The sequence below is a fragment of the Chiloscyllium plagiosum genome, unplaced genomic scaffold (genome assembly GCF_037043375.1).
Source record: "Chiloscyllium plagiosum isolate Xiang-an unplaced genomic scaffold, Cpla_swu_hap1 HiC_scaffold_53X, whole genome shotgun sequence".
Lineage (NCBI taxonomy): Eukaryota > Metazoa > Chordata > Chondrichthyes > Orectolobiformes > Hemiscylliidae > Chiloscyllium > Chiloscyllium plagiosum.
Window position 1 is genome coordinate 13,950,349 of NW_028270191.1, and position 15,229 is coordinate 13,965,577.

Here is a 15,229-nt window from a genome sequence, read left to right on the forward strand (position 1 = left end):
AATGTCTTTGAATAGCCCGGACTCAGAAATTGGGGCTTTGTGTGTGTGTGGGGGGGGGGGGGGGGGGAGAGTGCACAAAAAGTAATTCTGGCTGTTAAAACCAACTCAAAAAAACAAATAAAGCCGGACATCGTTTAGCTTTTGAACGCGACAAACTTCACAATTTCCGAAGGAAACTGCCCCAAGTGTCGATTCTGTAAAAGAGGGAGAGAGAGAGAGAGAGGACCCCGACCTGCAACATTAACTCACCGCGACACAATAGAGACATGCAATTTATGAAGCTGAGTGGGACTACTGAATTAATTGTTTGGGTTTGACTCGGACTGTAGTCGCTTGAGAAGACATTCCTGTTCGATATGACAAAGACTTGTGCGGAGAGCCCAGGGAATCGAACCGCTTCAGGCGAGAAGTCCCCCCCCCCCACCAACCCCATCCACGGAAGGTTCAGCATCCCGCTAAACTGATACCCTTTCAGGGGGTGCTGGTGGAAGGTCAAACTGACTCCGCAACGTGGCTATCTCGAGGCATTCATATAAACTTGCCCCCTTAACCGCAAGGTGTCTATATTCAAAACAAAATAAGCACAATCGCAACCTTCAGGTTGAATTTTCTTTCACCGAACTTTGTGAAGAAAAGGGACAGTATTTGGGAAGGGGGTGGGGGTTGGAGATCTGGCTGGCCAGGAAGGAGGGGCTCTGGTGAATGGGGAGAGCTAGCTGGGGAGGGAGAGGAGGGCGGGTTCCCAGCTTGGCTGGGGGGTGGGCAAAGGGGGTGGAGATCTCCTGGCGGTGGGGATATACGCAGTCACTGTAGGGAGAGCGGACTTAAAACCTGCGGTGCCAGGGCCAGAGAACAGAGCGCTGCTGGATACCTGATTGCCCTTCGCCCGGTCCGAGCTTGACTTTATGACGGCGCCGTAACTGCGGGACTCCTTCTCCACATTAACACATTCTGCATGTCTAATATTTAGACATGTTCAGGCGTCTGGATTCGCGGACATTATTACTGCTTGTTGCAGTGCAAGCACTCCTCGTTGCTGTTGGCAGATGTCAAGACAGAGATATCCGTAAGTCTGATCTTTCTGTTATCATTCTTTCAGAACCTCCACACACACACACCACCAACACCCCCCTCCCAAATCAGCTGGGCTTGTGAGGTGAACGCTTGCACAGTAACTCCGGGTGCAAACCGAGCCTGGACTAGAGTAGGACTGGAGGCGAGAGGGAGAGAGATTTGCACTGTCTCTGAAATCATCTTCAGGTCAAATTCTTCATGCTCAGTGTTTGCGGGAGTGAAAGTCATGTGTGTGGGGGGGGGGGGGGGGGGAGGGAGGGGGAAATCTGTGTTGGTTTGAAGGCTTCTGAAAGTTTAGAAATTCAATCCACCCCCCCCCCCTCACTCCCTTTGATGGGATGCTGGGGTTTAAGTGGAGAGAAGGGGAGGACTTCTGAAGGAGCAGGATTTGCCCAGTTCGATGTCGGGGGGAGCGGGGGCAGGCATATGCAGATTAGTAAATGAGCCTCCCCCGACCTAGTAAGGATTTCACCGTCCACATTTTTCCAAATTCACCTCAGGCCATGGAAAGGTTGGGCTTGACCCCAAATTGGTATTCTTGCGAAGCGTCCTGATGGGCTGGGAAGACCAAACCCGTTGGTAAAAGATGCTTTTTCAGCAAATTCACTTGGAGCGAATTTCTTCAGCTTCACTACTGAGGGTAAAGGGAGCAGGACGGTACTGCTGTAACCTGAGCAGAAAAGATACAGGCATTTGGATCTTTGCACGTTCAAGTGTACCAGAGGGAGCTGGGAAAGTAGTTCCTATTGCCCGGGGGAGGGGGGGGGGGGGGGAGTCTTTGGAGTCAAGCAATTGCTCCTCGCTTGGCACCCATCCTGGTAAGAGATAGAAAAGCAAGGGGGGGGGTGGAGGGAGAGCCCAAACTTTCCCACTGGGATGGCGAGTGAGCAGAGAGAGCATTTGCAAAGGGAGATTGATGGCTGGCTGGAATGGAGGGGACGGGGGGGGGGGGAGGGGAGGGGATGGTGGCGAGGCACCTCCTCTAGAGAGGCCCAGACGAGGGATCAAACACTCCTGGCTGGCACGGTGCACAGGGAAGCCGAGACAATCCGAGTCCGCCACTAGGCGCTGTCAATATTACGCCTGAAGAGCATGGGCGCAAGTTGAATATTATTGTAAAATTCCGCAGGGTTTACGGTGGAATGTTACGGCTTTATTTTATAGAGAAGTTAGAGTTTTGAAGGGAAGAAACAACCTGAGATAGAGAGAGAGGGAGAGAGAATATTCAGTCGACTGGTCACAAATCCCACTGGCAGTCTCAACCACAGTAAATTGTGCGGTTCCACTGATGAGTTTCTCTTTTTACCGCATAATTGTCCCTGTTAGTCCGATTGGGGTATTTAGACTAATCCACCACTTATTATTCATCTTGAAATGTGCTCTGAAACAGTCCCAGCCGAGAGCAACAATACAGAGCCCGCTAACAAGAAAGGACAAGTTTCAGTGTCACTCGATATTGTCTGGTCTCTCTCTCTCTCTCTCCTGACTGTCTTTGGTCTTCAAGGGGAGTCTATCACTCTCTCTTCGATCATCTTACAACCAGTCCACACTCACTAGGCTCCAGACACCAATATTCCAGCCGCCCCCACCCCCTTACTTGAGGAAGTTTGAAAGCCCTCTCACCAGCACTGAACCGAGTGCAGTGTCTGATTGTGAGATCAAAGACTTGAATTTGGGAGCGTAAATGAAACTGAATTCAAAGAGAAGTGTGTGTATGTTTGGGATTGGCGGGGGGAGGGGAACTTGTTTGTAAATTTGAGCCTTATAGTTCTCTGCAAAACTGCAATTCAGGTGGGTTTGAAAATACATTAAAGTGGCGTTCCACTTTATAAAACCCGTTTGGTTGTGTTGGAAGTGCGGTTAGAAAACACTAGCTTCCTGATCAGACCTTTCTCTGCTGAGTCCCACCACACAAAGGAGGACTTCAGTTGGGAAACTGCGAGAGGAAATAACTTCAAAGCGGTCCCGCCGTCAGAATTAGTGTCCACCCCCTTCAAACCATTCCAAACTGGGACCCAGAGATTCTGACACTGTGAGCTGGTCTTTTACCCCAAGTCAGCATGGATATTCAGAACAAATAAACCTCTCACTGCCTTTCCAGACACGGTGAAAGGGACTTCCAGTTACAGATAGGTAATTGAAAAATGGTATAGAAATGTCAACAGTTGGAAATAGAGGTTCATTGAAGGTGTCTTCAGAACGCCAGGTTAACTGTGAGTCCTGTCTTTCTGAAATGTTGGAATGCAAGCAGGAGCTGGATGGAAGCAGTTTCTGAATGATGCTTTTGTGTCCTTGCTGTTTGCCCGGAGAGACTGTGTGTGTATGTGGATTGATTGCAATCCCCTTATTATTTGCTTAACCTGGTTCCGACAGTGGGCTGTGAATCAGCCGCTGTGTGTGTGTGTGTCAATTGAGAATGAGATCTATTCATTCAACCTGAGGGTCTACCGGGCTCACACAGAGCAGGGAGGCTGATCCCAAATCAGCAACTGGGTCCACTGCAGAAGCCAGACAGCCCCTTCCATACTTGTCATTGCAATTCATTACCTAATATTGGCATGTCTTAAAAATTGTAAGATACGGTTTCGGGAAGGGTCCTCCGTTTAAAACATTTTGCACTGTAAATCCACATTTAATATTCTTTAACAAACCACTTCCCGAGTTCTGATCACAGCACCGTTTATTAGATTTTTAAGTTCCTACTTTGTAGTCAGGTTTAGTAAATGTAATCGAGTAGTTTTAACAATGGAATTGCAAAGTCTGATTTTTATGGTCGCGATTTTATTGGGTTTTTTATATGCGGAGTTTCAATGTAATTGGAGTAATACAATAGTGCCATCTGCTGGCAATTGTGTGCGTATACTCCTATTTTATACATTTTTGATTGAAAGTTACAGAATAGCTAATCCAGGTCAAAGAAGTACCTAATAGGCTCATGGATTTTAAATCAGTTGTTCTAGCCATTGATAATCTCTTGTGTCTGTTTTCATTTAGAAGTTGTGAACTTAACATATGAACATTTGGATATTGAATATTATGCATCAGTAAGATAATCGATTGCTAACTATTTGTGTTTAAATGCGTGTATGTAATGTTTTATATATGTGTAAACACATCAATATTTAATCATATTTATAAATTCCTGTGGTGCAACCATATTGTTTTATTGCAATGTGACTAGCCTGAAAAGTGTGGACAAAGAATACATTGAAATCTTTAAATCCAATAGAGATGCAGAGAAACTCGTGAATGTTCTATCCTGTGTATCAGTCTGTTATTCATGACTAAAAGATTTCTTGCCCTCTCTTTCTCTCCTCTCCGCCCGCCCTTCGCTTACAGAGGACCTGAAAGTGAACTGTTTACAAGATGGGCACATGTACAGTGACAAAGATGTGTGGAAACCCGAGCCTTGTAGAATCTGTGTCTGTGATTCTGGGATTATCCTTTGTGACGAGATAATCTGCGAAGATCTTAAAGATTGCCCTAATCCCGAGATTCCTTCTGGAGAATGCTGCCCTGTCTGTCTGAAAGACCGTCCTGCTCTCAGCGATCGTAATTTATTTATTTTTTTCCCTATATAAATAAATTACTATATAAAAGGTCCCATTCATGGGCACAACCACAGTGGTCCCCCCTGGGAAGGTTTGCCCATCAATGGTTGCTGTGTTTTCAAAGCAAAAGGTGAAATCTGTATTTTTCTTGCACTTTCTCTATTGCTGTCATTTTATTCATTGCTGCAGTCAATTCAAAGATATCCAGATCAGCTTTCGCAAGCTTGCCCTGCTCATTTTAATCAAATCAGAAATTGACATGCTTGCAATTCATTGGGAATTTTCCTACTCTGTGCATCACATCTGCCGATTATCTAATAAGCAGCAGATCACAAGTGGGTTGCAGGTACCAGCTGAGTGTTACCACTTTGCAATCCCTGTCTTCATGTCAGAAAGCCGATTGAAGCAAATTTCAAGTGATCACTACTTTGGGTCAGGTTATAAAGATAGAGAGAACTCTCTTTGTTCCACAACTTCTGATCCATCCATTTAAAGCTTCCACCACCAAAAATACAAGTTATTTAGTAGCTTACTTCAGCGGATGCATTGTACATCTCCCCTGCTGATCTTGTTTTGTTTGACCGGCAAGTTCAATCTAATCTGGTGATTCAGAACATTGAAACAAAAATCTCCAGATATTTCCATTCTCTTGGGAACAGATTGGACTGTAAACACAGTAACATCTGTACATCAATGCTACTTGCAAACGATTGGCCAAATTCCACACAGCCAAACATTTCCATGATACTCTGCTAATTGGGTATCAAGGTAAAAATTCGGAATTTATTTCCCCTCTTTTTCCAATGTGTGCAAATCGGAAAGTTTTGCAGCATTGAGTTCTGCTGCTGCTACTTGGAATGTCACACCAGTGAACTGCACTTTTTTTGATTTCATGGGCAAAACATCTTTGAATCTTTCTTACTGCTGGTGCCAGTGAATAAAAGAGTTAAAAGAGGAGTGTGGGATTTTCTGAAATCGGATTATGCCTTTTTAAAAGAAGTATTCGCTGCAAATGTGTAATGTTTCATATTCAATTCTGCTTATTATCCAGCCAAATCTTAATACCGACTGAGCTATTTTATTTATTTTGCCAAAACAAACGCTGATTTAAGAAGCTTTTCTCAGAAAAGAAAGACACTCTGCTGGAGGAATAATGATTCCTGAATAATTTGCTTTTAACAGGTTGTCATGCTCGCAGTTTTTTGTTTTCATTCCAACATGTGCTTGCTGGTTTTATTGTACTAAATCGTGAGCACTTGACAGACAATTCCCTGCTGATTACAGAGTTATTTGGACCCACATTGCAGCCATAGTTTAGTGCCAGTGCAGGCACATGCCAGGCTCTCTGTGCTTGGCATTGCCCCAGTCTGGTGCTGGAAACAAAGGCTGGGATTTTAATTGAGTACCTCGACCCCAATAGGTAGCCCCTGTTAACCTGTGAAAGATGTATCTTTAAATGTTGATAGAGCTCTTATGAAAATCACTGTGTAAACTTTATTCCTTTTTCTTCCCCTCACATACAGGGCAGAGAGGTCCGAAGGTAAGATCTCATTTTCAATTACTTTTGTGTTGACATGTACTGAAATGTAAAGCAGAATCATATATTCCCTACAGTATGGGAGCAGACCATTCAGCCCATCGAGTCCACACCGACTCTCCTGAGAGCAGCCCACCCAGACCCATCCCCCTACCCTATCCCCGTAAGCCTGTATTTTCCATGACTAACCCACCTAGCCTGCACATCCCTGGATGCTGGGCAATTTAGCACAGCCAATCCACCGAACCTGCATGTCTTTGGACTGCAGGAGGAAACCGGAGCACCTGGAGGAACCCACACAGAGAACGTGCAAACTCCACACAGACAGTCGCCTGAATTGATCCCGGGTCCCTGGTGCTGTGAGGCAGCAGTGCTAACCACTTAGCCCCAAAGTGTTCAAGTTATGGAGAGTTAAGGATGGCAGAAGCCCCACTAGATAGAATAACAGCCCCTTTCCTTGGGTCAGGCCTTTTAAAATGTGTAAAGGTGATGATTAAGTGTGTATGATCTTATGAAAAAAGTTCCTATTAGCCACTCCACCACGAAACTTTAGAGATGGAATGATTTTCATATCTTGGTTGTTATGATCCAGATTGATACCAATTCATTCTCATTACTGGTGATCATACCCAATTCATATTTTCCAGAAGGTTTACAATTTGCGAACAGGAGTTGAGGAACAGGTTTATTCTATCCAGCTGAATGGAGAGATGTGTAGTCAGAATGAATTAAATGTTCAGGTGACTAATGAAATGTTAGCCTGAGGGACTTTGCAGTGCAAAAGACAGACTGTAACATTATCCACAGTCAGTGCACCTGGAACAATCCCAATGTACACCACGTGAAGATTACCTTCGTTCAATATTGTTCATTTTCAACATTTTCTGAAATCATGAGAAATTTCCGGTTCATGCACAATTTAATTCCAAGAAAAATGTCCTAAACTGAGGTGAGACACAGCTTTGAGCAAAGTCCCTGAAAACACCCCAAGGACAATCACTGCCCCTGACTTCAGCACAAAGCACAAAGGTTAAATGCTGGCAAGACAGAGTTCCGTCATATACTTTTCTAGTTGGAGTATTCTTTCTAGCTGACACACCACAAATTTGAATACCATTGATTTACTTGCTCCTCATACCTATACACACAGTTTTTACTCCATTAAACCTTATTTAATATATCTCTCTCTCTCCTAATCTCCAGTGTATTTAGGCATCCCTTCAGACCCTAATAGAGAACAACAGATTCCCTCTTTTAAATAAATCAATACATACACATTTAAAAAGAACTAAACTTGAATTTCTTTGCACATTGAAATTCCAAGCATTTCAAAACACAATGCTCCCTTTTTAAAATGTTTTCAATAGTTTCTTCACTTAGATAATATCTTCCACCATGGGGTGGACTTACATTCCCAACCAGTTGTTCCTTACAAAGTCAAGAAAATCTTCAAACTTGCCTTTTCTGCTATTGGTGAATCTGCCCTTCTATCTTGGCCCACTGTTTTGTTTTCAAAACTTTTACGCCATGAGCCTGGCTTTGGCCTGAGACGTTCCTTCAGGTGACACCTTTTCTGATCCTATCATTGCTGTGGTGGAACTGACTGCCCCCTATCTAGCACCCCTGTGTACATCCTGAATTCTCTCCAGCTTGTTCATTCTTACTGTTTGGCAGGTTTTATGAATTTGTCTTATAGTATGTTCTTGGCCACTAAGACTTCCTAATTACATGGGTTTCTACTCCTGATGGTAATCCTTGTTTCTACTATATGTCATGACCTTGTTAAGTCACCTCTTTACCTTGCCTTCTCTCAAGTTCTGGACTGCTACTGTTTGACCTCCCCTCTCCCCTATTATTATGATTCCTTTCAACGGTTTGTGGTCTCTTTCCAGGAGCATCTTTGCTGCTGGAACCTCTTTTTGAGTTTACACTGAATGTTTTTGCTTTCCATCTTTGTCCTTCACGTTTCCAAACTCCAGGCCTAATGTCCTGCCCCTCATCTTGTCCACTCATCCAGCATTCACAAAGGCCTTCCCTGATCTACTTAAAATAGTCACATTCTCCATTGACTGACTCCTTCTGGGAAATGCTTGACTTCTGTCCTTTGGAACCTGATGGCCTTATATTGACTGTCCAATCTGATCTGTCGATTGTCACAAACTGTCAATGTGACAGTTTAATCCTTGTAGCTGTGCAACATTTGGTTCTGAAAAGTACCTAACTCCTCTTTACTTACTTTAACTCTTTTTAAATCTGCAAATTTATAATAAGCGTGTAGCCACACAGTCCTTCTCCTGTGCTGTATACAGTTATTATTTTTCTGTCTTTGCCGGTAATTTGTCCCCAGGCCTCTCCATTCTTCAAACCCCCCTCTTTCTAATAAACCATATCTCCCTGATTGAAACCGGTTTCTGCTCACCTCTGAAAGTTCACCAAATTCTTTCTGAGATTTTGGTTTTAATAAAAGCATTTGGATGTGCAAGCAATGCAGTCAAATACTCTGAAAAAGTCGAGTGAATTGTAGCCCTTTGCCCAGCTGGGGGCTCATTACTTATTACCAATAGGACATTAGGATTCCTACGAGAAACGAACTGATCTGCATTACATCCTCCCACCATCTGCAGCAAATTCTTAGCACAAACAACCCACACTTGTGCGGATGGTAATTTACAGTTGGGCTGATCTGTCAAAGCTTTAAGGACCATTTTGTCTATTACTGCATGGTTCCTTTCACATGCCCCATTGCTAGCAGAGTGTTCTGCTCCTTGCCAATACCTTTTCTGTTTATATTTGCACAATATCTGTCTGCATCATTAACAAACACCTCCCCATTATCAGTGAGATGTTTGGGGGTCCAAGTCTGGTCCCGATCTACTTTTCAATTTCTTTATCCACAATAATTTCTTATCTTTATTACGCATTATTATTAAGTCATGAAATCCGATTTCCAACTCTACAAATTGTTTTTTACTTTATTCCACACTTTTACATCTCAGCCACTACTGTATTAAAATCCCTTGCTAAGGGCAGACTTACTAAAGGCTGTGACAGTGTCCCTCAGTGCTGCTTACAAATTTCACATCTATCACATAGCCTTTCCTTTTCATACTCCGTCTGCCTTATTTCTGGGTCCATTGCGAAAGACTTTAACTTTCTAGAAGGTGGATGGAATCAACTGCCTGTGTAATTTTAAGGTAATTGATGTTTTGCCTTCGACATTTCTACCACCTGATGTCACCAACATTTCTTTATATTCCTCGGTGGAGCTGCTATGTTCCATTAAAGGAATACAGTAGTGTCCTGATTGTGTGAATTACACATTCACTAATTTTCCAAATATTTCAAATGCTTTGGCATTTTCAATGACCAGTTCCATCTGCACTTCCTTCATTAATGGCTGACTTAAAGATATTAGTGTGTTATCACCCCCAAGCCTTATTCTGGTGGAACTGACAAATTCCTTCACTTTGCTCTAATGCCTAGTACTTGGAGTCTAGGTAGCATTTTGGCCAATCTCTTCCGCACACTGTCGATGTGAATTCACGGTCTAACACTACACATTTAAAAGATGCTGATGCCAACACATTCACCACTGCGTTGAAACTTCTCATGAACAATACAATGACCTGTCTTTATCCATATCTTGATTTCTTTCATCTGAATCCTCCATCTTATATTTAGTTTAGAATATTATCTTATACTGTTTGGGACAGTTCATGATTTAACATATTTTGAATCATCACCTAAAGCATCAATTGACCACATTCTGGATACTTGTGGGATTCATTTTCTCATTATATGGCACACGTTCTCTACGCTTATTCAGATTTTCAACAGCATTTCTTTCTAATTCCTCTTGATTAAAACCTTTCATTCATACTGTCTGCTGTAACCACTGTCTAGATAGACTCTCTCATCCACACGTCGACTTTGTGTCCTCTATATTGTAACTAATGATCCTATTTATACCATGAACACTGCTGGAGTGGAATGCTTTACAAGGAATTACTTTTGATGCCTCCAACATTTGTTCAAGCAGTGTGTGTTTATTGCAAATCTAACTGTCAAAACTACATTTTTATAAGTCTAATTACTTAAACGCAAACACAGGAGCGATTCCCAGCTGCAGTCTCTAATCTTTGAGACAATCTACTGAATTCTGCAATCCTCTACACTCTTTCTAAATTTGTCAATATATGGCCATGTTTCATAAGCAGTTAGCAAATCAACTGTTTGATAAAACCTATTCATGCAAGTTAGTAATTTATCCAAATGTTCCTTTGTGTTCAAATCATCAGGCTCTGATTCTTAGACAAAAATCATTTTTACTTCCAGTTGTAGTGTTTCTTCTGACCTAAACTGATCTATCCATTGTCACAAACTGTCAATGTGACAGTTTAATCCTTGTAGCTGTGCAACATTTGGTTCTGAAAAGTACCTAACTCCTCTTTACTTTCTTTAATTCTTTTTAAATCTGCAAATTTATAATAAGCGTGTAGCCACACAGTCCTTCTCCTGTGCTGTATACAGTTATTATTTTTCTGTCTTTGCCGGTAATTTGTCCCCAGGCCTCTCCATTCTTCAAACCCCCCCTCTTTCTAATAAACCATATCTCCCTGATTGAAACCGGTTTCTGCTCACCTCTGAAAGTTCACCAAATTCTTTCTGAGATTTTGGTTTTAATAAAAGCATTTGGATGTGCAAGCAATGCAGTCAAATACTCTGAAAAAGTCGAGTGAATTGTAGCCCTTTGCCCAGCTGGGGGCTCATTACTTATTACCAATAGGACATTAGGATTCCTACGAGAAACGAACTGATCTGCATTACATCCTCCCACCATCTGCAGCAAATTCTTAGCACAAACAACCCACACTTGTGCGGATGGTAATTTACAGTTGGGCTGATCTGTCAAAGCTTTAAGGACCATTTTGTCTATTACTGCATGGTTCCTTTCACATGCCCCATTGCTAGCAGAGTGTTCTGCTCCTTGCCAATACCTTTTCTGTTTATATTTGCACAATATCTGTCTGCATCATTAACAAACACCTCCCCATTATCAGTGAGATGTTTGGGGGTCCAAGTCTGGTCCCGATCTACTTTTCAATTTCTTTATCCACAATAATTTCTTATCTTTATTACGCATTATTATTAAGTCATGAAATCCGATTTCCAACTCTACAAATTGTTTTTTACTTTATTCCACACTTTTACATCTCAGCCACTACTGTATTAAAATCCCTTGCTAAGGGCAGACTTACTAAAGGCTGTGACAGTGTCCCTCAGTGCTGCTTACAAATTTCACATCTATCACATAGCCTTTCCTTTTCATACTCCGTCTGCCTTATTTCTGGGTCCATTGCGAAAGACTTTAACTTTCTAGAAGGTGGATGGAATCAACTGCCTGTGTAATTTTAAGGTAATTGACGTTTTGTCTTCGACATTTCTACCACCTGATGTCACCAACATTTCTTTAATTTCTTCATTGGAGATGTTCTTTTCTCATTTTGATTCATTTGTGGGATGTGGGTGTTGCTGACAGGCCAGCATTTAATGCCCTTCCCTAGTTTCCCCTGGAGATAGGGGTGGTGAGCTGCCTGCTTGAATTGCTGCAGTCTATATACTGCAAATTGTCCCACAGTGCTGTTAGAGAAGGAATGATATGTTCTATTAAAGGAATACAGTAGTGTTCAGACCATGTGAATTGCAAATTTGCTAATTTTCCAAATACAAAATCTTTAACATTTTCCATGTCCAGTTTTGTTCTCACTTTCTTCACTGCTGGCTGACTTAAGGATATTAATATGTTATCATCTCCAAGCCTTATTCTGGTGGAACTTACAAATTCTTAACTTTGTTGTAATCCCTATTACCCAGAGTCTAGGTAGCATTCCGACCAGTCAATTCTGAGCACTGTAGATGTGCATCCACTGTCTAACACTGTACAATTAAAAGATACTGGCACCAACACATTCATCACTGCACTGAAACTTCTTGTGACCAATATGATCTCGCTTTATCCATATCTCCATCTTCTTCCTCTGAATCTTGCACTTCATGTTTAGTGTTAAATGCTCTATTATACCATTTGGGACAGTTCATGGCTTAACAGTATTTTGAATCACATCTAAAACATCAAATGACCACACTCTCTGCACTCATGGAGTTCAGTCTTTTACTATAACTCCTAAATTCTCTTCACTTTTTAAAATTTTCAAAAGCATTTCTTTCTCATTTCTCTTGGTTAAAGTTTGTCTTTGATATTGTTTCCTGTGAACTGTGTTTGGCTGGTCTCACCAGCTCATTGGCCCTTTTCTGTTGTCTGGCCAATTTCCCATTTGCACCTTGAATGATTTTCATGGATATTTTTTATTGCTTCCGAAATTTGTCCAAGCAATGTGTGTCTTTCTACAAATTTAACTCCCATCAAAACTAGAAGGCTACATTTGCTACTTTAGCATAGTGTAATAATTTAAATAGCAACACAGACTGAGAAATTCCCAGCTGCAGTCTTGTATACAATCTACTGAATTCCATTCTGCATTCCTCTACGGAACTACCTTCACTGTATATAAGTTTATCAATATATGTCCACACTTCACAAGTCAACTGTTTGATCACTGTTATTCATGAAAGTTGATCATTTATCCAAACATTCTTCTGTGTTCAAATCATCAGACTCCAATTCTTACAAAAAAAAACTTTGTTGCTTATCTTCCTATTGTATAGTAGTAAAACTGTCATCCTTTGTTCCTTCTGCACATGGTTACCTTATTCTTCCATAGGTCACAAGATTCAACTTGTGAAAACAGGACTGGCTGATCATACCCCAATAGTTTCCAATTTAGCTTCATCGATCTTTCTGAAACCTTCTCCAAATCATCCTTTGGTTAGCATATTGCATGGTTTTCAATCCTCATCTTGTCAACAGTGAACCTGTGTTGCCGATGTGAATTCCACAGGTGAAAGTGCTGGTTAGACAGTCCGATATATAAACGTTGACCGTGTGCTTACATACATATATACTGTTCAGTGCTCATGAGGAAATAAGATTTAAGCTGTTTCACATTGTTTCTACTCACCAGATTAAAGACTCTTTTCTTCTCTCAAATCAATTTAGGGACAAAAAGGTGAACCAGGGGACATTAAAGATGTAAGTTGCAATTATGCTTTTAACTATCACTGGAAATTCTGTTAACTTCTCTGCTTAAACCTGGGGCCCAGCCTTTCACCTTACCATCAAGGTGAAAAGAATAGGCATGTTCAGGCTGTGGTTGCTTCAGCATTTATCAGATCCCCACATTGACTAAAGTGCTACACATTAAGCTGCTGAAGACTTGGCTCAACATCCTTGGAATAGTTTCACCTTTGGTATTAAGCACTAATATTGATTTTAAGTATTTGAATGTTTGATTTTTAAGGATCTTATTTACTGCTGAAATACTACTCCCTCAGTCTCAATAAGATTGCAAACATTGAATCCATGTATATTCATTTACCTTTTCTTTCTTTGTCCCAGGTTGTAGGACCAAGGGGACCTCCAGGCCCACAGGTAAGCACTTCATATGGAAAGGCTCCCTCTTCTACTCTTTGATGATGTTAGCATTTTAGACTGTGTTCTAAACCTCAATTTTTGTGCATTGTTTTTCTGTTAGGGACCATCTGGAGAGCAAGGCTTAAGGGGACCACGTGGAGAGAAGGGTGAAGCCGTGAGTGAACTTAATACACTTATTTTTCATCGTCTCTGACTCTATGGTTCTGCGCAAGTGTCGTAACTTTAGGCTTTAGCAGGGTGTCTTTAGCAAGATGTGTTCCAGCATTCGAGACTGCAGCAGGAATCAGAAAAACGTGTCTCTGGAACAGCAGCTGCTGAGAGCTGAACTGAGATGATTTGTACGTGTAAAGGTCGCATTTCTCCAACTGGGAGTCAGTCGTGAGAAGTTTGCTGTTTGTTGTGCATGATTTGAATTTTGTCTTCTATTTCATTCTCATTGCAGGGTGCGCCTGGTCCCCGTGGTAGAGATGGGGAACCTGGAACTCCTGGAAACCCTGGCCCACCCGGACCACCTGGATCATCCGGCATGTCTGACTTTGGCGGAGTAAGTATCACTGAACTGACAGGAGTTTCATTTGCTCCTTGCACAATTTATTCTACTTCTCGAGTCTTAATCGTATCCTTTTTTCATATAAGTTTCTATTCTCTCCACTCCATGACTTTTTAAGATGTAGGTGACAGTGATTCCAATAACATGGGCACTGTGCAGTGTGTAACCATCATTAACAGTCAAGCTGTCTCATTCACTGAAGTCATGTATGTACAAACACACATGTATGTACAAACACACATGTATCTGTAAACACACAGAAGCAGAGAAGTTCCTGATCTTTAAAACTTTTTTTTGCGATCAAAACATAACGAGCCAATATTGAGTTCTAAGCTCTCAGTCTGAATCTGAGTCAGGAGATGCAGGATTGAATTCAGGCAGGAGCATAATCTTCATGTTGGCTGATCTGATTTTTAAAACATTAATCACATCATGGCCATTTTAGTTCAATTTGATGTTGGCACGATGGCGATGCTACAAGATGGTTGGCAGCCATTCGCCAACGTGTGGATTCTGATTGTAATGTCATTTTAAAATCTGAGATCCAAAAATATCAAAGTTGTCCAAATTCGTGCAACAAAAAAAATCTCATAAACAAATCCCCAGCATTTCTACTTGGATTAATGCAAGATGATGATAACACAAAATATCAGAGAGTTTCAACCCTGGTTAGTCAATAGTAAATGTCTCCATGAGTTAGTGTTATCAAATCAATTGGGGAAGGTGTCCATAGGATGCAAAAGTAGATTTGTTATTTTTCTTGGTAAAGTGACTCAGATATATTAGTTCTAGAAATATGAATTACCTTAGCTTGTGACAGCCTTACAATGGGTCAGCAGAAGTTAGCTTCTGGATTGTGCAGAAAAAATGTCAAACATTTACAGATGACACAAAACTTGGAAGCCTTGTGAACTGTGAGGAGGTAGTTTCCTTCAAGAGGAAAAGATTAAGAAGGTGCAATGGCA

The 15,229-nt window shown here is 41.6% G+C and overlaps 1 protein-coding gene across 2 annotated transcripts in view; it reads left to right on the forward strand.

Annotated features, from left to right (window-relative positions):
* Window positions 1-841: 841 nt before the first annotated feature.
* LOC122543371 (uncharacterized) overlaps window positions 842-15,229 on the forward strand; it is a 79,766-nt gene continuing 65,378 nt past the window's right edge. Inside the window, exons 1-7 of one of the 2 annotated variants that reach the window (XM_043682019.2) lie at window positions 842-1,066; window positions 4,414-4,626; window positions 6,149-6,165; window positions 13,280-13,312; window positions 13,679-13,711; window positions 13,815-13,868; window positions 14,157-14,258. In XM_043682019.2, the coding sequence (XP_043537954.1) occupies window positions 973-1,066; window positions 4,414-4,626; window positions 6,149-6,165; window positions 13,280-13,312; window positions 13,679-13,711; window positions 13,815-13,868; window positions 14,157-14,258 (546 nt within the window). In that variant the 5' untranslated portion in view covers window positions 842-972. The remainder of the gene's footprint in view (window positions 1,067-4,413; window positions 4,627-6,148; window positions 6,166-13,279; window positions 13,313-13,678; window positions 13,712-13,814; window positions 13,869-14,156; window positions 14,259-15,229) is intronic. The other variant, XM_043682020.2, reaches the window with a different exon arrangement.